The 22,626-nt window shown below is 33.8% G+C and overlaps 1 protein-coding gene across 5 annotated transcripts in view; it reads right to left on the reverse strand.

The window, feature by feature from the left end:
- The window catches only part of Gprk2 (G protein-coupled receptor kinase 2), a 205,007-nt gene that overhangs the window by 22,552 nt on the left and 159,829 nt on the right, over window positions 1–22,626 (reverse strand). For 3 of the 5 annotated variants that reach the window (XM_089088485.1, XM_089088486.1, XM_089088484.1), the window contains exons 10-12: window positions 18,822–18,970; window positions 11,287–11,379; window positions 7,339–7,620 (exon numbers count right to left, since the gene is read on the reverse strand). In XM_089088485.1, coding sequence (XP_088944611.1) covers window positions 7,339–7,620; window positions 11,287–11,379; window positions 18,822–18,970 — 524 coding nt within the window. The remainder of the gene's footprint in view (window positions 1–7,338; window positions 7,621–11,286; window positions 11,380–18,821; window positions 18,971–22,626) is intronic. The other 2 variants (XM_089088487.1, XM_089088488.1) reach the window with 1 other exon arrangement.

Here is a 22,626-nt window from a genome sequence, read left to right on the forward strand (position 1 = left end):
TTGTTAAAATAATTATTCACTCTGATACTTAGATTTTGTCAATTTTATCCGACATATCCGACAAAGGATGTTGATAATGAATTTATTCATTCTGAAATTTAGATTTTGTCAATTTTATTTGATGTATCTGACAAAGGATGTTGATAAAAAATTTATTCACTCTAACACTTAGAATTTTTCAATTTTATCCTTTGTATCCGAGAAAAAGATGCTAATATAGAATATTACTACAGATGCCTGGATTTTGTAAATTTTATTCAAAACATCTAATAAAGTATGTTTGTGAATTATTCATTTGTTCTTAAATTTGGATTTTTTCAACTTTGTTTGATGCATCTTACCAATGGTTTGGATAAGAACATTATTCACTCGAATTTTTAGATTTTGTCAATTATATCCGATGTATCTGAGAAAAGATGGTGATAAAAAAATTTATTCACTCTAACACTTAGATTTTGTCAACTTTATCCGACATATCCGACAAAGGATGTTGATAGTAAATTCATTCATTCTGAAATTTAGATTTCGTCAATTTTATTTGATGTATCTGACAGGATGTATATAAAAAAAAATTATTCCCTCTGACACTTAGATTCTGTCAATTTTATCCTATGTATCCGAGAAACGGATATTGATATAGAATTTAGTCACTCTGATACTTAGATTTTGTCAATTTTATCCGACATATCCGATAAAGGATGTTGTTAAAGCATTTATTCATTCTGAAATTTAGATTTTGTCAATTCTATTTGATGTATCTGACAAAGGATGTTGATAAAAAAATTATTCACTCTGCCACTTAGATTCTGTCAATTTTATCCAACGTACCTGACAAAATTTGTTGATAAAACCATTTATTCCCTCTAACACTTAGATTTTGTCTACTTTTTCCTATGTGTCCGAGAAATGGATGTAGATATAGAATTTAATTCAAGTTGGAATTAGATTTTATGAATTTGTTATATTGTCTGTCAAGAAAGGGACTTCAATCGATAATTAATGTTAATAAGTAATTTTTTCAATTTTTTTTCATAATTTCCTTAATTAAATTTCTGCATTGTGTATCCAAGAGGTGGATTCAAGAAATAGTTTGTTACTTACTTACTTACCTACTTACAATTTTTTCATAATGACATATCCAACAACGGATGTTGGTAAAAAATTTATTCATTCTGATAGTACTTTCGTGTTGTTTGCAAGCCATTCGTACTATACCTTAAACGCATTCAGATGTTCCCTTGATAAAAAAATTTTGTCCAACATATCCGACAGATGATGTTGATAAAGCGTTTATTCAGTCTGATACTTAGATTTTGTCAATTTTATCCGATGTATCTGATAGATGATGTTGATAAAAAAATTATTCACTCTAACACTTAGATTTTGTCAATTATATTTGATGTATCTGACAAAAGATTTTGAGAAAAAGAATTATTCACTCTGACACTTAGATTTTGTCAATTTTATCCGACATGTCAATTTTAACTGACATATCCGACAAATGATGTTGATAATGCATTTATTCACTCTGGTAATTAAATTTTGTCACTTTTATTTGATATATTCGACAAATGATGCTGATAAACCATTTATTCACTCTGATACTTAGATTTTGTAAATTATATTCGATGTATCTGACAATAGATGTTGATATAAAAAAAATTATTCACTCTTACGCTTGGATTTTTGCAATTTTATGCCATGTATTCGAGAAAGAGTTGTTGATATAGAATTTAATCATTCCGATTCTTATATTTTGTAAATTTTATCCCATGCATTCGAGCAAGGGTTGTTGATATAGAATTTAATCAAACTGATACTTAGATTTTGTCAATTTTATTCGATGTATCTGACAGATGATGTTGATAAAAAAATTATTCACTCTAACACTTAGATTTTGTCAATTATATTGGATGTATCTGACAAAGGATGTTGAGAAAAAAAATTTATTCACTCTGACACTTAGATTTTGTCAATTTTATCCGACATGTCAATTATAACTGGCATATCCGACAAATGATGTTGATAATGCATTTATTCACTCTGGTACTTATATTTTGTCACTTTTATCTGATATATTCGAAAAAGGATGCTGATAAAGCATTTATTCGCTCTGATACTTAGATTTTGTAAATTATATTCGATGAATCTGACAATAGATGTTGATAAAAAAAAAATTATTCACTCTGACGCTTAGATTTTTTCAATTTTATCCCATTTATTCGAGAAAGGGTTGTTGATATAGAAATTAATCAATCCGATACTTAGATTTTGTAAATTTTATCCCATGCATTCGAGCAAGGGTTGTTGATATAGAATTTAATCAAACTGATACTTAGATTTTGTCAATTTTATTCGATGTATCTGACAGATGATGTTGATAAAAAAATTATTCACTCTAACACTTAGATTTTGTCAATTATATTCGATGTATCTGACAAAAGATGTTGAGAAAAAAAATTTATTCACTCTGACACTTAGATTTTGTCAATTTTATCTGACTAGTCAATTTTAACTGGCATATCTGACAAATGATGTTGATAATGCATTTATTCACTATGGTACTTAGATTTTCTCACTTTTATCTGATATATTCGAAAAAGGATGCTGATAAAGCATTTATTCACTCTTATAATTAGATTTTGTCAATTATATTCTATGTATCTTACAATAGATGTTGATATAAAAAATTATTCACTCTGACACTTAGATTTTTTCAATTTTATCCGATATACCCGACAAATGATGTTGATAATGCATTTAGAGGATGTTGATAAAGCATTTATTCACTCTGATACTTAGATTTTATCAATTTTATCCCATTTATCCGAGAAAAGAATGTTGATATAGAATTTAATCACTCTGATACTTAGATTTTATCCGAGATATCCAACAAAGGATGCTCATAAAGCATTTAATCACTCTGATACTTAGATTTTGTTAATTTTATCCGTCATATCCGACAAATGGTGTTGATAAAGCATTTATTCAATCTGATACTTATATTTTGTCAATTTCATCCAGCAGATCCGACGAAGGATCCACATTTTGAATCTGATCCATAAAATAGTTTACCATTTTCTCTCTTGATATTGTAGTTATTGTCTTCTCTTAGTTCGTAATCAGTAGAATAATCATTATTCCATTTTGAGTTGTACACAATTTTTACTGATGTGTCATCGATGTCATTTTTAAATACGTAAAAAAAGTTGAATAATTTCTAAGTCCAAAAAAATTTTTAGTCCAATAAAAAAAAGTGCTACTACGAACATTATTTTTCAAATAGTAAAGGTCATGACTAACATATCAATAACATTCTCATTTTGAGTTTGGAAAATATTAAATGTGATTTTTTTGTTTTATGTTTCATCTCATTCGAAGACATGTAAAAAAAATAGTTGAAAAAAATATATCATGTTCAAAAAAATTATAAAAAAAGTTAAAAAATAAATAAAAAAAAATGGGGAGAGGGGGCCAACAAGTTGGAGGGGGGGGGGGGGAGCACCCTTCGAGTTTGGGGATAGGGGACCTTTGGGGGGTTTAGGTCTCTAGTGGTTAGGGTCGTTGGTACTTATGATCCTTGATGGTTCGTACTCACACACACCTTACTACTTGATTTGCAAGGATTTCTAAGGTTTGTTCTGATTTTCATTATTAAAATTCTTTTCTTTTCATCTACATCTCTCTTAGTATCAACCTTTTAGTATACTATAACGGTAAACTCTATTTTACATTGAAGATACTTCTCGAACGCACCTTGTGTATTATACATAAAACATTAAAAAAGTTGAGCTAGGTCAAGTCATACGATCAATTTTTCATCGCTAACAATTTTCATACATCCACGGCGCCTCAAAGCAATAATAAATGCTCTACGAGTTAACAACCTTGAGGGGTTACCTTAACTGATAATCCCCAATTCGCAAATGCTATACCCTTTTTTTGCAATTAGAGTTAGCTTTAGCAGCGACACATTCCTAACAAACTAGTCTTGACTAAAGGCAATTGTCCAATAATCAGTTTAACCCTTTTTTTCTCCATCTTCATAGGATCCAATTCGCAAATGCTATCTAGCTCTTTTTTTCCTATTATTCAATTAATATCGTTCGTATAGTCCAATTCGCAAATACTATACCCTTTTTTCTCCACCTTCATATGATCCAATTCGCAAATGCTATCTAGCTCCGTTTTTTCCCTATTATTCAATTAATATCGTTCGTATAGTCCAATTCGCAAAGCAATAACCAGTCTGGTTGAGTTATACAATCTCGACTATAGTTTCAAAACGTGTTTACCACTTTATAGGTTTGATCGCTTTTTGCAATGTGCACGTGAAACTTTACTGTACATTCTTATGAAATTCCTTGTATATTTCGACGAATAAAAATAACCAGTCTAATTGTGTTATAAAATCTCGACTATAGTTTCAAAAGGTGTTTGACTACTTTATAGGTTTGCTCGCTTTTTGCAATGTGCACGTCAAACTGTAGTGTATATTCTTGTGAAGGTCCTTGTGCAATTGATATCAATAGCAATAACCAGTCTGGTAATCTGCCTTGGAAAGGTGCCAAGGAACATAGTGTGCTAGAATTCCATATATACAATCTACTGACACAACCTTAATACATATGGCAGTGCATCTTTGCAATTATAATTTCTACAATCGAATTAACCAATCATGACGAAAGCAAAATTCTTTTTGGTGCTGATGGTGGGTCGTTAAAATCGGTCTGAAGTAGCGCTGAAGTTTCCCTAATACCCAACCTACCCTGTTATTACGCATTTTTAAGTTTTATTCCAGCTCACATACTAAAATAAAAGTGAGTATTGACTAAAGCTTAGTAATCACATTTGCATCTCCGCTAGTTAAAAACGGCACACCTTAGCAGGCCAACAGTAGAATCAGACGAGTTGTGGTAGGTTGAACTGATAAATTTTTATTTATTACAGACCAAAACATCATGGTCCTTCTGTTTACGTTCTTTCGAGCGACGTTTTCTTGATTTAACTAACACATTATACATGATGTAGTAACCATGAAATTGTTGGGTCTCAGGTGTTTTTTTTTTTTTTTTTTTTTTTTTTTTTTTTAATCCACTTTTTATACATATTATACATATTTGCAAATAAACAAAGGTTGCATAGATTACAAATAAATTATTATTGTAACCAGAAATTTGATTCAGCTGACAGAAAAGGTTCAGCCCCAAGAACGAGAAATAATATTGTTGCGGTTAAGGTAGAAAACCCTGATGGGCAGATTGTGCCCTATGAATTATTCTCTGATAGACATTAGTTACAAAAAAAATCAGCGAAAAAATGAACTTTTGGAAAATTTGAGAGTGCAAAAAGGTTTGAAAATTAATGTTATGAAATGTATTTCGCTTAAAGTTAGAAAAAATGATAATGAAGAGATGTTGTTAGGTAACGAGAAAATTGATCAAGTGGATAGCTTCACTACCCCGGGTAGTATTATTAGTAAAGATGGTGGATTTAGTGAAGATGTAAATAGCAGAATAGTGAAGGTGCGGGGTGTTCCTGCAAATGAAAAGAAGTTTGAAAGAATTGGAAGATAAGTCTACAGACTATGCAGGGAATATTGGAAGCCAGGGAAATGCCAGTTGTCAGGTACGGCTCACAAGTGTCGTTGCCTCTGAAGCGTCGACTGAAAAAGCCAACGTTTGCTTGACCGTATTTCAAAGAGTAAGCTGCACTAAGATGTGGTTCGACCCCACTTTCTAGGGCTATACTGCAAGAAAGGTTAAGATTGCTAGGTCGCGTCTTATGGGTGAAGGATGGAAGATTGCCAAAGATTGGGCTCTTTGGGCAATCTATCTAGTTCCAAATCAAAAAGCGGCTCCTATCCCAAACAGAGTGAGAAGACGTAATAAGAAAGGATTTAAAGGACATTGGAACTTCTTGGGATGAAGTGGATTGAAGCTGTGAATATATTGGAATGGAGGAAGCGTGCGTAGCTGTGGTGGACTCAGGCGGCTCGGTACTGCAGTGATTTTTTTAGTAGCAGTATTAACTGTAGTATGATATGAATCTGAAAAAAAGATTTAAAGACATGGAATTAGTAGGAAAAAGCCTGGGTTAAATTAGTGTTGACACAAGGTTCTCAAGCCAAGTTCTCGCCATTTCAATTTTCCGCTTCTGCAGTACAAGTGTGGCACTAAATTATGTGTAGTTTTACGATTCTTCCTTAGTAGTTACTGAGAGATGCGAATTGATACTACTACTAAGATCGGACAGCATGCCTCCTATCTGGGAAGGCGTCATAACATCGAACCGTCAGGAGCACGAACGTTAGGAGCAGTACAAAATCCGTCACAACATCGACAAAAAATCCGTCAGAACCTCGAACCGTCATAACATCGAACATTTTAAAACTTTAGTTTTTTGGGGTTTAGGGGGGAAAAGGTACCTGGGTTAGGTTACGTATTTAATATATGCTATGCTTTACCCCACCCCCCTGATGTGCAAATATATAGCCGAAATTTTTTTCTAAACTATTATATACTTATTACTATTATATAAACTTATAATTTTTTTTAGATGTTATGACGGTTCTGACGGTTCGATGTTATGACGTTTCGTGCTTGTGAAGGTTCGCCAAAATGGTAGCACCCCCTCCTGTCTTACTGGTTTTACTTAACCCTTCTCCCTGTGCGCAAGCATGAATCCTGAAAACGTCCCTTTTTTTCTCTCATTTTAACAAGCCTCATAACATAAGAAGCGGGAAGAACAATAAAGCAAATAAGAAGAAGATACAAAATTTTGAATAATTTTGATAGAAGAAGAAGAATAAAATTGAACCTGCCTCTACTTGCCTTCGATTTAAAAAAGAATCTCATAATTGATAGGGCAATAAAAATAAGCAACAGAACATCACATACAAAATTTTCTTTCATTCCCAGAAGTTATTAGAATGGGGAAAAGAAAGTACTAGAAAACTAAACCATTCTAAAAAAAAACAAAAAAAAACAACAAAGAATGAACAAAAATTATGTGAAGTAAGTAATGAAAGAGCTTGGAGTGAAAACAAAATACAGAAGAAGATTGACAGACAACAGAAGATTGACAAAAGTAGAAGAATACAAATTTATAAGGAAAATTGATAGGGCATAGTAAACAAGTAACAACGCATTTTATACACAAAAATTTTTTCATTGCCCGAAGTTATTGAAACGGGGAATAGAAAGCAATAGCAAAATAGAAAAAGAAACTAAAAAAATAATCAACAGAAATCATGAGAAGTAAGCAATGAGAAAGCTTGGTGTGTTGCAAAAAACAAGTGGAGTACGACCTAATTTTGATCCAAAAGAGTGAACTCACCTCTGTTTGCCAGGGAATTGAAACAGATCCAGTATTAAACTTGGCATAAAAGCCACTGTCACTGCTATCCAAATTTACACCCTTAACTGTTGAAAACTGTTCAATATCTAACACGTCTTTTGCATAAACTGCATGCGGATCGGGTATAAACGGAGGGTCGCACATTCCAGCTTCCAAACGACGAAAATTTATAGGCCTAAAAAATTCGTGCGTTTTTACTTCATCGGCTCCGTATCGACCTTTTGTGCACCCCAGCCTCTCGTGAACCTCCTTCTTTAATAACTGAAAAAAAAATATATATATATATATATATATATATATTTATATTTAGCACAGTAGACAGAATATACAGTATCGACAAAGGCTATACTCTCCCTTGAAAAAAAGTAAAACACATTTAAAACCACATAAGATTCAAACTCCGCCTTCACGCACGCGCAATTCCGATGTACACATCACGGTATGTCTATGGAAAAGCCTGTTTTTGCCAGGCAGCAACTGAACTAAGGTTGTGACGTATTTGCTCAGAGCAAGTACGCGTGGTATGAAAAGTACATTATATTTGGAAAAAGAAGACGCTACAGTATACAATTATATTTAGATACCATTACTATATAAAGGATTAAAAAGAAGTATCATTTTATGATACATGCAGAGAATAGGTGTGGAAATGAACAGTTTTTTTTATATATATATAAGTATTTTTATGTGGATTTTTTCGTATTTGTCGATATCTGTCTAGCTTCTTTGCATGTTTGTTGAAAAGCCTACAAGAACATTTTTAATCTTAAGGCGCGAAGGCAGATCTAAAGCAAAATCTTGGGGGAGGGGGACAATGTGACAAGGGCACCAATATTTGACCAAATTGACATGTTTATTAAAAAAAAGAGCAAAAGAAGAACAAAAACGGAATGAGGGTTGAATATCTTGAAGGGCGGGGGCACCCCCTGGATCCGCTCCTCTGGTTCCACCCCTGCTAAGGTGTGGTATCTAGAAATAATTTTTGAAGTTGAAACTGTTAAAAGTCCTTACTCTGATTAAAGACTATTTTGAATTAGAACAAAATAAGCTTTCTGGACAAATCTTTTTTAAAATATTAAAATATTTTAATTCATCTAGGTTCATAAAAATTCAAAAATTAAGGATTTGATGTTTCACCGTATTCTCGAATAATTCAGAAAGATCTAATACTTTCTTTAAAATATCAAAAGAATTTGTCCAGGAATGTTTACACTAGTTGCACCAAAGTCTTTTATCCAAATAATATATTTTCAATATTTTTCCTTTAATAAAGGAAAAAAAGCATCATTTGCATTTAATCGATCCTACTGAAAATCTGTAACGGGCGTCGACCAGGGTGGGCTGGGGGAGGCAATGCCCCATCCCCGTAAGAAGAATATATGAAAATAAGAATAAGAAAATGAGTATCCCAGTTTAAATCACGGTAAAAAAAAAAACAAGATTCCAATAGCACTTGCCCTCCCTCAGAAACTGGCCAGCGAGGCAATTTTATAACAATTAATTAAAAAAACCTTTTTCCACAAAATAAGTTTTTCAAAGAAAAGTAAAGAACCCAATTAAACAAAAAATGGGCAAAAATAAAATCAAATAATCTACCAAGCGTGAAACTACCACAAATCAGCATCGATAAGTAAATGAAACCCAAAACAAACAGAAATAACAGTAAATAACCGAGTCAAACTCAAAGCGAGCAGAAATTAACATGAGTAGGGCTCAAAACTCCTATGCCTTCCCAAGGCCAGAACATGATTTGCACTTTACTGAAAAAAATACAAATGAATGTGCATTGTCAGTTTAATAAACATATACTGATATTTAGTAATCAAAATGTTAATATCATTTGATTTATTAAAATTATAAAAGTAAGAACATTTATATTCTTTTCAGTAAAGTGCAAATTATGTTCTGTCCTTGGGAAGGCATAGGGGTTTTGAGCCCAACTTATGTTAATTTTTTCTCGTTTTGAGTTTGACTCGGTTATTTATTGTAATTTCTGTTCAATTTTGTGTTTCATTTATTTATCGATGCTAATTTGCGGTAGTTTCACGCTTCGTAGATTATTTGATTTTATTTTTGCTCATCTTTTGTTTAATGGAGTTCTTTTCTTTGAAAAACTTATTTTGTGGAAACAGTTTTTTTAATTAATTTTTGTTCGTTTTATATTGACGTAGTCTTTCCAGGGAAAAAGAAAATAATACTTTAAATCTTTTCGTTTTTTTAAGACTTTATAGTTTGGCCTGCTATTTGTATACTGCAGAAAAAATTTCAGCAATTTTCAACAACATACACCCTCTTAAAAATCTGGACACAAATAGTAGTGTTTAATTTAGTTTCATACCTCCTCTAGTTGACCTGAAATGGAAAATTTTATACCATTCGCAAAAAAATCTGTTTATTTTCTTTGATAGGATAGACACTCCGGCTCTATTCTGACTTGGTTAAATTTTAATAGCAGAAGTAGCCCCGAAAGTTAGTGAATAATATCCTCGAATATTCCAGGGATGCTGTCTAGATACCTTATTGGGAATTGACATTAACACAGTGCATTTTGATTGAATCTTTAGGCAACAATAAGTTTCTAAACATGAGGGCAAATGGGAGGATGGGCGTGGGAGAGGGATTAGTTGCCCTCCAATCACTTTAGACTATCAAAAAGAGCATCAGACCTCTCTATTTCCAATTGAATCAGCCCTTATCAAAGTTCCAACTACGACTTCTTTGATGCGAAATGCCCTAGTCTAAACCCCAAAAACAAAAATCATACATTATACCCACATTAATCTTTATTATAAAAATTTCAAGCCTTCCGAGCACTTTCGCAATAGGACTTTTGATTTCCAATCGAATGAGCCCTTTTTGAGTTTCTACGACAACACTTTCTATAAACACCTTATATACCCCCAGGGCATAAATTACAACCCTTACCCTAAGGGCTGTGAGGGTGGTTGTCATCCTCTAAGACAAAATTTCCAGAACTTTAAACTACGTTAAACAAAATGGCTATCTCAAAATTTTGATTGGATGTGTTTGGGATAATGGTGGGCGTGAGAGGGGCGTTAGTCGCTCTCCCATCACTTTCACTATAAAAAGGCCCTTTCAATTTCCAATCAAATGAGCCCTTTTGAAGTTTCTACGACAACACTTTCAATAAAAACCTTAATGCCCCCAGGGAATAACTTACAACTCTTGCCCTAAGTGCTGGGGGGGAGGGGAGGTTGTCATCCTCAAAGACCTAGTTTCCATAATTTTCTACTACGGCTACTTTCTACACAATGGTTATCTGAAAATTTTCAGTAGATGTGTTTAGGGGAATGGTGCACATGATAGGATTGTTAATTACCCTTCAATCAATTTCGCCCATTAGAAGGGACACTAGCCCTCTCAATTCGCAATTGAATGAGCCCTTTTTGAAGTTTTTACGACAATTCTGTCTATAAGAACCTTATATGCCCCCAGGATATAGCTTACAATCCTTGCCCAAGGGTTGTGGGGGGGATGGGTTGTCATCCTTAAAGACCTAATTTCCAAAACTTTCAACTAAGTTGAATAAAATGGCTATCTGAAAATTTTGATTTGATGTGTTTGGGGAAATGGTTGAAGTGGAAGGGGTGTTAGTTGCCTTCCAATCCCTTTTGACTATTAAAATGGGCACAAACCAGTCTAATTTCCAATCGAACGAGCCCTTTTCGAAGTTTCTACGACAACTCCTTCGACACGAAGTGCCCTGGTCAAAAAATAAAAATAAAAAAATAATACATTGTGCCCACATCGTTCTTTACTTAGGCAGCGCTACTGCACTGCCTATGAAACTGCTTTTAACCTTACCGATCTTAATTCAAACCCTTATATAGATACATAGAAAGAGATAAAGATAAGTGAGGGAAAAAAGAGAGAGAGAAAGAGAGGGGGAGAGAGAGATAGACTTACTCCTAGACAGAGAGACTTGGCTTCTTCTGTGAATTTGTACGAGTAACTTTCCGTGACTTCTCGAATCCGCCTATCAACTTCCTCTCGTTTCACCTAAAAATCAAGATTCATTTCAACTGAAATTTCAGGGTTATTTTTTGTAATTCAGGAAATAGACTAACTAATATGCTGAACTGAGCACTTTTGACTAAGTCGCAAGAATGACAATATTTATAGCTTTTTCATTTAGTCGTTCCGACCTATACCCGGTATATCCAGCAGAATCTCATTGCTATTATCCAGAAAGGTTTAACATGGCCTAATAATATCAGGCAGTCAAACACCAACTATTAGCCTTAACTCATCAAACGACGAATAGAGACCCTGAATATTAAGTTTGAAAGACCGACAAATTGTTAAGACGTTTAGCATGCCACTTTATATCAAAAATACATTGGTCACTTACTGAGGAAGAGAAATTCATCGTACTTTGAAAAATCTACTTGCGCTACTGACAACTTATGCAAAATACTATCCAGTAACTCCATTTTTTTTAAATATATAAATATATACCTTCAAAATACGGCTCACAATTATATATTGTCAAATGTAGTGTAGACCATGTTACCCTTTTTACCGTAAACTTTTAGGTTTTACTTTAAAACAGAGCAACACTACTATTGTTGGAGATATATTTGAATTAAATAAGGCATCAGGGAAGAACCGTGAATACCTGTCAAATTTCTTTTTTCTCTTCTATACTGGCCAAATTTTACTGGTTATAGTCTAAAAAAAAAAAATCTGAGATGTATTAATAAAGGTATTTGAATACCTAAACACAGGGGAGGACATGATGAGTCGTTCCATCCCCAACGTTGGTCTCAAAACCCCCATCCACAAAAACTGTTGCCCAAAAATTTCCTAGGGTCAGTCCAAGGCTCGTCAGGCCATAGATTGGATCATTGTGTATTTGGAACTGCATAAAATAATAGATTTTCGATTCAGATCAAAGTCGCACGAAAATTAAATTAAACAAAAAAAAACTAATAGTAGTGCTACAGCTTAATTTACAACATTTCAATGTTGTTACAACAAAAAAGTTATAACATTTTAATTTACAACATTTACAACATTCCAAGCTTTTAATACCATTTTTTTGCCTTCTTTTTTATTTATTGGATAGTTTTTTGTTTGTGTTTGGTCTTTTTTTGGTGTAGTCTTCTATTAAATGGACAACTAAAAACTTTCAAGGTCATACAAAGTTTGAAAAAAATTTCCCAGACACCTGCTGTTCTTCGAACTTTTTCACTGTCGCTTTTGCATTCATCCAAAAAAACAGCTTGTACGCGTTCTGGCTTCAACGGCTGCTGTTCACCAACAACTAATAGTCACAGAAAAACCCAATACATGGCCATTCACTGTCTAGACCTGCATCAAGGCGCACTTATTAACTGCATTACGTTCACTCTACTGGTTGGTAGGCTATTATAAAATACAGTTTCTCCTTTTATACACAGGGGCGTAATTTTCTATGAAGCAGGGGGCAACTACCCTTCCCAGACTTTGGTCACCTCCAGACCCCAGTCCCCCCCCCCCAGCTATAATTTATTTTCTACCAAAATCTTCTCAGAACTAAGATAAATCTATATAATTCAAGCATCAACAGGAACATTTCAGTTTTTGTTTAGTTTATATTTATCCTTATAGTACTATAAAGTACCTTTATAGAACTTTTATAGTTCTAAATAGTACCTTTATAGTACCAAATGGCTTATTGTTTAGTTTTTCCTGTCATTTTTGCTTGATTTGGGAAAATTGGCTTCAACTTTGCCACCCCCCAAAAATTTGATGAAATTACGCCACTGTTTATACACCTCTTACTCAACAATTGTGTAGTACCCATCCAGGTCTAAAATTGTTGCAGTAGCCAAAATTCCCTTATTTTGAACTTTAATATATGATTCAGTAATTTCCAAATTTTTACAAAGGGAATTTTCAAAATAAAAGAATAGATATCGAGCCAAAGAAATCCTATATTCCCAACCTGCAGAACCGGTATTTGAAACTTGCCAGACACCAGAGACAATAAACAAGTTCATAAACGTGGAAGCTTCTCCAATTTTCCACGAAGTACTATATAAAAGTTTTTTAACATGCAATTATATTCTGTACGGTTTCCTTTGTCACTGAACGCGACATAAGCCTTTTTCAAGGAGAGAATACGTAGCCAATAAATTTTAATTATTTTGCTAGGAACTTCCTTCGACTGTGAAAATCGATATATTTACGTACAACGCTGGATTTAAAAACGAGTCAAATAGTTACAACTTCAATACAACTAGCAGTCAAAACTTAAATTTTCGAAATTTCAATGTCAAAATTTAAATATCTATAGCGGTCGCAAATTTTTTTTTTCAAGCCACTAAATATTGTTAGCACGCTATTTTTAGTATTAAACGTCTGACCTCAGTTCCTGAAGAAAAAAAACGATTAGAAAGCTTGAAAAAAAATACCAAGTGTCACCAAACGCTGGATAGCATTGGTGATTTTTCGACACTAGCGTCAATTTCGACTCTTATAAGTTACTCATATTCTTTAGAAAAAACTTTACTACTAACTACTACTAACAACTCACTGCAGCACCAAGCCGCATGTGGCCAACACAGCTACGCACGCGCCTCCTCCATCCCAATCTATTCAAAGCCCCCCTTTTTACACCCTCCCATGAAGTTCCCATTTCCTTTAAATCTTTCTTTATCACGTCTTCCCAACCCAGACGAAGACGACCTGCTTTCCGTTTAGCCCTAGACGGTTGGCCGAAAAAACAATCTTCGACAACCTGTCATCCTACATCCGCACAACGTGGCCTAGCCGCCTCAACCTTTCTTTTATTATAGCTCTAGAGAGCGATATTGAACCAAATTTTTCGTACAACCTATTGTTTGAAATACGGCCAGTTAGCCGGTTGCCCAGAACAATCCTTAAGCAATTTCTCTGGAAAACATCTAGGAAATCTTCATCTGCTTTTCGAAGCACCCATGCTTCAGAACCATATTTGACTACTGTCATCATTGTAGCTTCTAATATTCTAATCTTGGTTTGCAGACTTATCTTCATATTCTTCCAAACTTTTTTTGACTGTGAAAAAACACCCTGAGCCTTGGCTATGCAGTGTAATTTTACCAATTACACTGATTAAATTAATTGTTCTGATAATTACATTAGAAAGAATGTCACGTGTCGTCAAACGCTAGACGGCGTTGATAGTTATTTTTGTCGACATTAGCGCCAGTTCCCCCTTTTATAAGTTACCAATACTCTTTGTTTTTGTCTTCAAGATACATTTTAGTTACATTTTTACGAGTCGGACAAACATTTCGGAGTGAGGGTTCGAACCCGGTACAAAAACAAGCAAAACAATGACTAAGAACAAAAAAAAATAAAAAAACAGCAACACAAAAGTTTAAAGCAGCAAGTATTGCTTCAAGGTCAATAAACTAAAATAAGTCATAAATAAAATTTATATATGTCAAGAGTCAGTTTGCACGGTTCATGATTTTAACAATGCTATAAGCTATTGCTTTAAGTGAAACCATCATTTTGCATAATAATTGATGCCTGTTATTGCTTATAAGCGGCATGACTATATAGGAAAGTAGTACCAAACGCTTAATTTTAGGCCCCTAGAGCCACTAGAGCTACTAAAACGTTTGGGCCACTAAGTTCTTTCTTCTCCATAGTGCTTAAAATATGCTTTTCATAATGTCCTCAAACAGAGCTGTGTATAGTGTTGTCTCTCAATAATGTGATTATTCTTCAGAAGGCTTAGAAAATACTTTAGAAATTTTTCTAGAATGAGGTATGTTCAATAAAAGAGGGATTTCAGCCAAACAATATTGAGTAATTGTGTATTATATAAAACAACTCAATAAGTGAAGTTTGGTGACCATAAAAAATGATGAAAATAGAATACTTTAGTAGCAAAAATTGTGAAGCTCATTTGTAAATTATTAAATTGGGAGCTTCGGCGTCGGATGACCGTCTCAAAGACAAAGAAATGTTCATTATTAACGCGATTCTGGACCTAGTTCTTCCCCTACATATCGAAGGAACTCAAGAACGGAGATAAAAATACTTTATCAGAAGCAATATAACAATATATAAAACAAAAGCTGGCCGTACTCACAATTTAGGAATATTAAAGACTATAGAAGTATATTATATACATTATTTAGATTGCATGTATAAGAAGCTAGACAGTTTCCAAGAAGAGGTTAAAGGTTTAAATAGCAGCTCGACCATTGGGTTGGCCTAACTAGGCCGTCTAAGTATTTCTCCATTCTGGGTCAAGTCTTCTCTAAGAAAGTTTTAGTTCAAGGAAAATTCACAAAACATATTTAGCTCAGCATTAGGATGAACAGTCACTTCTGGTAAATATAATGACGAAAAAAAAGTAGGGCCCCCTCCCCCATATAGTTCGGAACAATGGGGCACTTCCCAAAGACACACATATCACGTGAATTCATACTTTTCGCCAATTTTGGTTGAGATCCTACAGCCCGTGCTATTAACTGTCGTGATGACAATAACTTGCGACCCCTCCCTTCTCCGAGAGGACAGAAAGGGCATGGTCCTTAAAAGGCACAACTAAAAGATTTTTGATACTGTACACTTTCCGAGAAGAGGTCGGAGGTATCAAAATCAACTATGACATTTGAAGCAACTTGGTACATCCAAGTATTTCTCCATTGTGGGTTTAGTCCCCTCTAAGAAAGCTGTAGCTCAAAAGACAAATCTTCCTGAGGAATCTTCGGTCAACTATCCTGCAATAAGAGTTTATAAAGCTCAGACAGCCTCCGGAGTGAGGTGCTGCGGAGTCACAGCCTCCTTCTTAATGCAGAAACGTTTTAAAGGTAGCTAACAAATATTACCTTTCAGTCGCCTACACACTCACAAGGGGGATTTTTTTTTTGGGGGGGGGGACATACCGTAAAAACAGGAGGGTCCAGCCACGTCTCATGAGGTTCGAGCTCATAGGATAAAATACAACAAAACAAATTCAAGCATTTATTGGGGTATAGCAGCCTCTCGATTAACCTGTTGATTAGGGTAATGGCTGCCATTAAAGTTTATAACAGCTTATTTGTATAGAATTTGGCTGAGGGCGTCATTCACTCAATTCAGGAAAAATATATTTAAAAGAAAGTTAGGAATTTGTAAACACGCTATATATGACGCGGCAAAAAGGAGGATAAGGGGAAAAAATTAATCAAGAAACCAGAGGAAGATGATTTTCGGTCACTAAAAAACGGAAAGACAAAACAAGTATTTCGGCAAAGACTTCCGCTAACCTGTCCCTACCACTCAAAACGGGAAGAAATATATATATATATATATATATATATATATATATATATATATATATATATATATATATATATATATATATAAACTTACTCTTTTTTTATACCTTGTTTTCTTTCTTTTTTTTTGAGTACCGAGGACAGTTTAGCGAAAGTCTTTGCCGAAATTTTTGATTTGTCTTTCCGTTTTTTTTAAATGGCTGGAAATCACTCCAATTTGGTTTCTTAATTACTTTTTTCTGTAATATCTTCGCTTTTTATCTAACGTTAGGGAGTCTCAGGAACTTCTTTCGTATTTCTAGTTTAAAACTGAAAATTGTTTATTAAAAAATTGGTTTAATTAAATTACTAAAGTAGTCAAAATCGGTATATAAAATACAGATACCGATACTTTTTTCTAAATCACGTAAGTCCCCTTTTTATTTTCCCATTTGGAAATCCTGTTTCCATACGGATTCTAGTTCTTTCATTTAGTATGTTGTACATGCCTTCGCTCGGCAACGAAATAGAAGTAAAATGCATTAATTTACGTTGAATAGTTTAGAATGGTTTTATAATGCTTTATAGACTCTATCCCAGTGACAATGGAAAACTAATAGGACCAAAAACTGAGTCATTTCCCAGGAGATTATCCATTAGTGCAATCTAACACAGAGTCAGAACTTAAAAGTGACCTTATGACGAACAATAAATCCGTGACATTTTGTAAAAAGGGCACAAGTCCACTTTTCTTAATTTTTCAGGAATATGAAAACGCACACTAAGCAATCATTCTAACAATCAGAATTTAAGAAGGTGGAAACTTTAAAAATGATTCCTGGTTAACTTTTTGATTGGAGTTCGCTAAAAATGTCCAGATTGCTGAATTATTCGTTACTTAAAAGATAAGGACTTACACTCGTTTGGAACAATTTGTAACTCGGTCAGAATTAAAGATAAGCCTATTTGGAATATACCAATCGATAGATCTCTTCGAGCTCTTTCAAACCATATGCTTAACTCATTTTTGAAAAAAGTGGACTTAAGTCATTTTTGCAAAATTCCACGAAAATATAAAGAAACATAACCTTAAAGTGAAACAAAAAAAAAGAAAACAAAAGTATTAGTTGTAAACAATCTTTGCTTTAAATTATAAAGGACTCTATATAAACAGGCCAGTCCAATGACATTAAATACAAATAACAGTGAAAATGAAACTTGATTGTTTGAATTGGCTAACTAGAAATTTATACAACCAACAGTATGTATCGTGAAAATTCGGGAAAAATCAGAAATTCAACTTTTAATGAAAAAGCCCTTCGTATACAGCTATGTAGTTTTGATGGCAGCGGGCACTAAATTAAAAAGAAAAACGAGTGTAAAATTCAGCTAAAAATAAACTTAGAATATGTAGTACCAAACACCTTAAGAAGATATAGCTTTCCTTTGAAGGTCTAGTTTGTTGGGGAATTAACAGATTGTAACGTGTTCGGATTTTTTCAGACGGAAAGCGTTGTCAAATTTCACTAGTACGTTTCCCTAAATTACTTTCATCCTTCAGCATGGCAACACTAAAAAATACGTGATACTGCCCTAAAACTTTATAAATTTGAAACAATTCTAAGATTTAATAATTTTGAAAATAAAATTCAGTCTGAGATAGCTCTCAGCGTTGTGAATTTTAACTGGCTATTTATTTTCATTGTTCAGCATGGCAACACTGCTGAAAATGTGTTTTTGCCCTGAAAGTTTTTTAATTTTTGCACAATTCTATAATCTAATAATTTTGAAAACACAAGAAAATCTTAGAAAGCCACGGTTTTAAGGTATGAATGGACCTGAGATGGCTCCAGCCGGGGGGGGGGCATTATTTTTATGTCCTTAGTAGTTTAAATGTAATTTCTATTTTGTAGTAGTATATACCCGGAAAACCAACGCTTTGTTAAATCAACTCAAAAGGATTAGAGCTAGAAGAGGGTTAAGGAATATGGAAGGCTTCTTTCGTATTTGTGATATAGGGAACTAGTATTGATAGAACAAATACAGGCATTATGATACTTTTCTAGAAGCTAGGTAGAAGTTACGTAGAGGAACATACGGTTTTTACACAAATATTTCCCCCTCCTTTTAATAGATTTTATAGGCCTTTTTTAAGTAATAATAAATAAAAAACACACAAATAAGAAAAGAGAGAGAGATAGAGAAATGTTAGACCTTTTTAAATCGGGAACATTTTGCGTTACAGACCTTTTCTTTCCTGGCTCGAAAAGGCGCCTGTCCTTCAATCATCTCAAATACTAAACAACCAAAACTAAACCAGTCAGGACTAAACGTGTATCGGGCATTGTCAATTACTTCTGGTGCTAAAAACAAAGACAAGAAAATAGATATTAGATAATAAGATAACCACTTATTGAAATGCATAATTAATTTTGGCAGATATGAATTTTCGGCCTTAGCCTAAAAAAAAAAAAAAATTCTTCAAAAGAAAATAAAGAGCGACGTTAAAGTACGAAGGAAACGAAAATGATGAAATGAATATGTTTGAAATGGATATGGTTTTGCCCCCCCCCTGATCCATCTTAGGTCTATTAATACTTGAAAACCCTTTTCATGCTTGACATGGGCCGTAAATTACCCGAGTTACCCATTGTTTACACTTTGGTTAATAATGGATTAGAGAGGAGGGCGTATTTGATTCTGGGCGGGCAATTATCTAAACAATTTCCCAACTTTTGTCTCCAATCACTAAATAAATAACGTTTTTGCACTTTAAGCTCTTATAGGACTTATGGATTATGCATGGTTCAGAAGAAAAACATATCAAAAGACACTATACACTACCAGGTTGTCAAAATGGCGTATCTGCAATATCTCAGAAACGACTAACGGCATTAAGTTGAAACTTTCAGGGAATGTTAAGGGGAGAGGGATTAAAGTTGAATTGTAACTTGGGGGAAAGGATAGAGCAAAATCAAAAGAGTTAGTATATTCATGTTATCAAAATAGAATGATATAGCCCGTCTGATATAGCCCAAGAATTTGTTGACCACTTCGCTACAGTTGGACATAATGTGGCTGAGGGAGTAAGAATAGTGGATGGCGACCGCCCTTTCCAACATTACCTTGGAAATAGCGAAACAGAATTTTCAGTTTACCTGAAACCGGTGACCGAGAGTGAAGTAAAAGAAATAATCTTCGACATGAAAAATAGTGCAGCTGGTAGTGACATTTTGTCTCTACGGATAATTAAATATCTGTGGCCAGCTATATCGCATGTATTAGTTAACCTAATAAATCTTTGTTTTAAACAGGGAGTATTTCCATCTTGTTTCAAGTTGGCACGAATTACACCGGTTCATAAGGGGGGTGATCACAGTGAGGTAAGTAACTATCGCCCGATTTCCGTTTTACCGGTCATGTCAAGACTTGTGGAAAAGTGCTTTTCCCGGAGGTTGTACCATTATTTAGAGTGCCATTCAATACTAACATCCACCCAGTTTGGATTCAGAAATGGACGCACGACCGAACAAGCTGTGGCTTATCTCTGTGGTGTTGTGAATACTGCCCTGGACCTTGGTTTTAAAGTGTCTACCATCTTTTTGGACATTATAAAAGCTTTCGACACTGTAGACCATGGTATATTGCTTGAAAAATGTGAATTTTATGGGATTAGAGGGCCTGCTCTTGATTTCCTACGTAGTTTTTTGTCTAATAGGCAGCAGTATGTGCGAATAAATGGATCTACTTCTTCCGTTGTAGATATGAAATGTGGTGTGCCACAAGGGTCCGTTCTTGGCCCCTTGCTATTTTTGATATTTGTAAATGATCTTGTACTGTCCCTGAAGGATGCGAAAACTAAAATGAGCGACATGTTTCACAGTGACAGTGACGTTACAGTACCTCTATTTGCCGATGATACTTCATTGATTTGCATTGCAAAAACAGAACGCCTTTTAGTTGAATTAATGACACAGTGTTTAGATCAAGTGTCTAGCTGGCTAAGAGTTAATTAAATAAAAGTAAACCCATCTAAGAGCAGTTTTGTAATATTTTCGCGTACATTTAATTACTACCCATGGATCCAAGAAGTGAGTTACCTGGAAGGTAAAGTTAAGCGTGATCAGTGTGTTAGATATTTGGGTATTATGATAGATGAAACACTATCTTTTAGGAAACATGTTGAAAAGGTGTCAGGAATCCTGTGCCGTAATCTGGGAATACTGCGTAAATTGAAACATGTATTACCCCCTTCTGTTCTTCGCACTTTGTATTTTTCTATTATAAATCCACATATATTGTATTGCTCATCTATTTGGCTGAGTACGTTTCCATCAATTACTAATCGAGTTCGAGTGATCCAAAATAAAGGAATCCGTGTGTTGACTGGTAAATCAAATCTTGTATCTGTTAGAGCTACCTATATTGATGTAAAAGTATTACCTGCTGCAGGCCTTAGAGATTTTTATAGCCTTCAATTTATGTTCAAATATAATAATGAATTATTACCGTCTTGCTTTTCAGGAATGCTAAAAGCTAGATCTTCGATTCATGATCATGAAACTCGCCAAAGGGAAAATTTACATGCCCCGCTCGTGGTGTCTGCCAGGTCGACATTCTCGCCTATTTATAGGGGATTAAAGTTGTGGAATGGGGTTAATAAAGAGTTAAGAGAAATAGGGGATCTGAAGGAATTTAAAAATAAAATAAAAGGAATGTTATATGAAAAATATTATTTTTAAAATTTTTTTTTTTTTATTTAATTAATTTATATTTTGGTTTGGATTTTTTTATGTACCTGGAGGACAAGTATAGTGATTTTGTGATTGGTGGTAGGAACCGCGTGCGAAGGGGAATGATTTTTCTTTTATTTTATTTTTTTAGGCCTAGGTTGTATATTTCTGTTGTGCATATTAAATTTTGATATATGCCTACCCTTAGGACAACCGGCCCCCCGGTTGTTGGGTCGGTTGTGAGTAAAATGTATTGTCCTTGTGTGTGTTAATAAATTAATATTAAAAAAAAAAAAAAAAAAAAAAAAAAATGCCTGCAATATCTCAGGGACGGAAATTAATAGCTTAAAAGATATAATTGAAACTTTATCAAGGATCTTGTCAAGGATAATGCATTTTGGAAGAAAATTGTGGCTATATTGAATCTTAGTGCGAAAAACAAAGATATTTTTTGACACTCACCTGTTTTATAATTTCACATCGTAAAGACATCTTAATTAAAATTCCTGGACAAAGAGAACGTCAATCAGGAAAAGAGTCTGGCTGTGTTGATTTTTGACGTTCTGTTTCTTGTTTACTTTTTTCTTCTTTTTTTTTAACAAGAAAACAGAACCCTTTTTAATAAGTGACATCAAAATGCGTTTATTTAAGCAAGCACGCAGTTACAACAAAATATAACAGAAAGAAACCTAACCCTTCTTACCTAACCCTTGCCCTACATTCACTTTCGACTATTAAATAGGTCACAAGCCCTTTAATTTTTTCCTACACTACACTACTTTTCTACTCCTAAAACTACTCCTACTGCTACTATTATTATTACTGGTACTACTGTTATTAAAACTAAGACTATAATGTTTCTATAATGCAATTATAGTAGTAATGCAAATATATGCTTCTATAATGCAGTAGTGGATAAATATTCGTATAAATTCAAGGTTGTAGCGGGATGCCTTCAGTCCTAAAGAAGGCCAAAATTATGCATGTTTTCAATCCGTTTGAATAATATTCCCCCTCCAAATCCAACCAAAATTCTAGAGCGAATCAAAATATTAATTCTTAAGCAGAAAACTGAAAAAAAAGACTTTACAAAAAGTTTTTTCATTGATCATAAAAAAGGCTAATGTCAATTAAAAATGGCAGACATTAATTTAAAAATTCTCAGTAAAAAAGGGTTTTTTTCGGAAAGAAGTGAGCAGAAATAAAGTCGTATAATAATAATTTAAACTAAAAAGACACAGAAATTAATATGTATGAGTAAACAAGACCAAAAACGAACAGAAATT

This window comes from Artemia sp. Qi Xiang Cuo, chromosome 4, assembly GCF_049724085.1.
Source record: "Artemia sp. Qi Xiang Cuo chromosome 4, ASM4972408v1, whole genome shotgun sequence".
NCBI lineage: Eukaryota > Metazoa > Arthropoda > Branchiopoda > Anostraca > Artemiidae > Artemia > Artemia sp. Qi Xiang Cuo.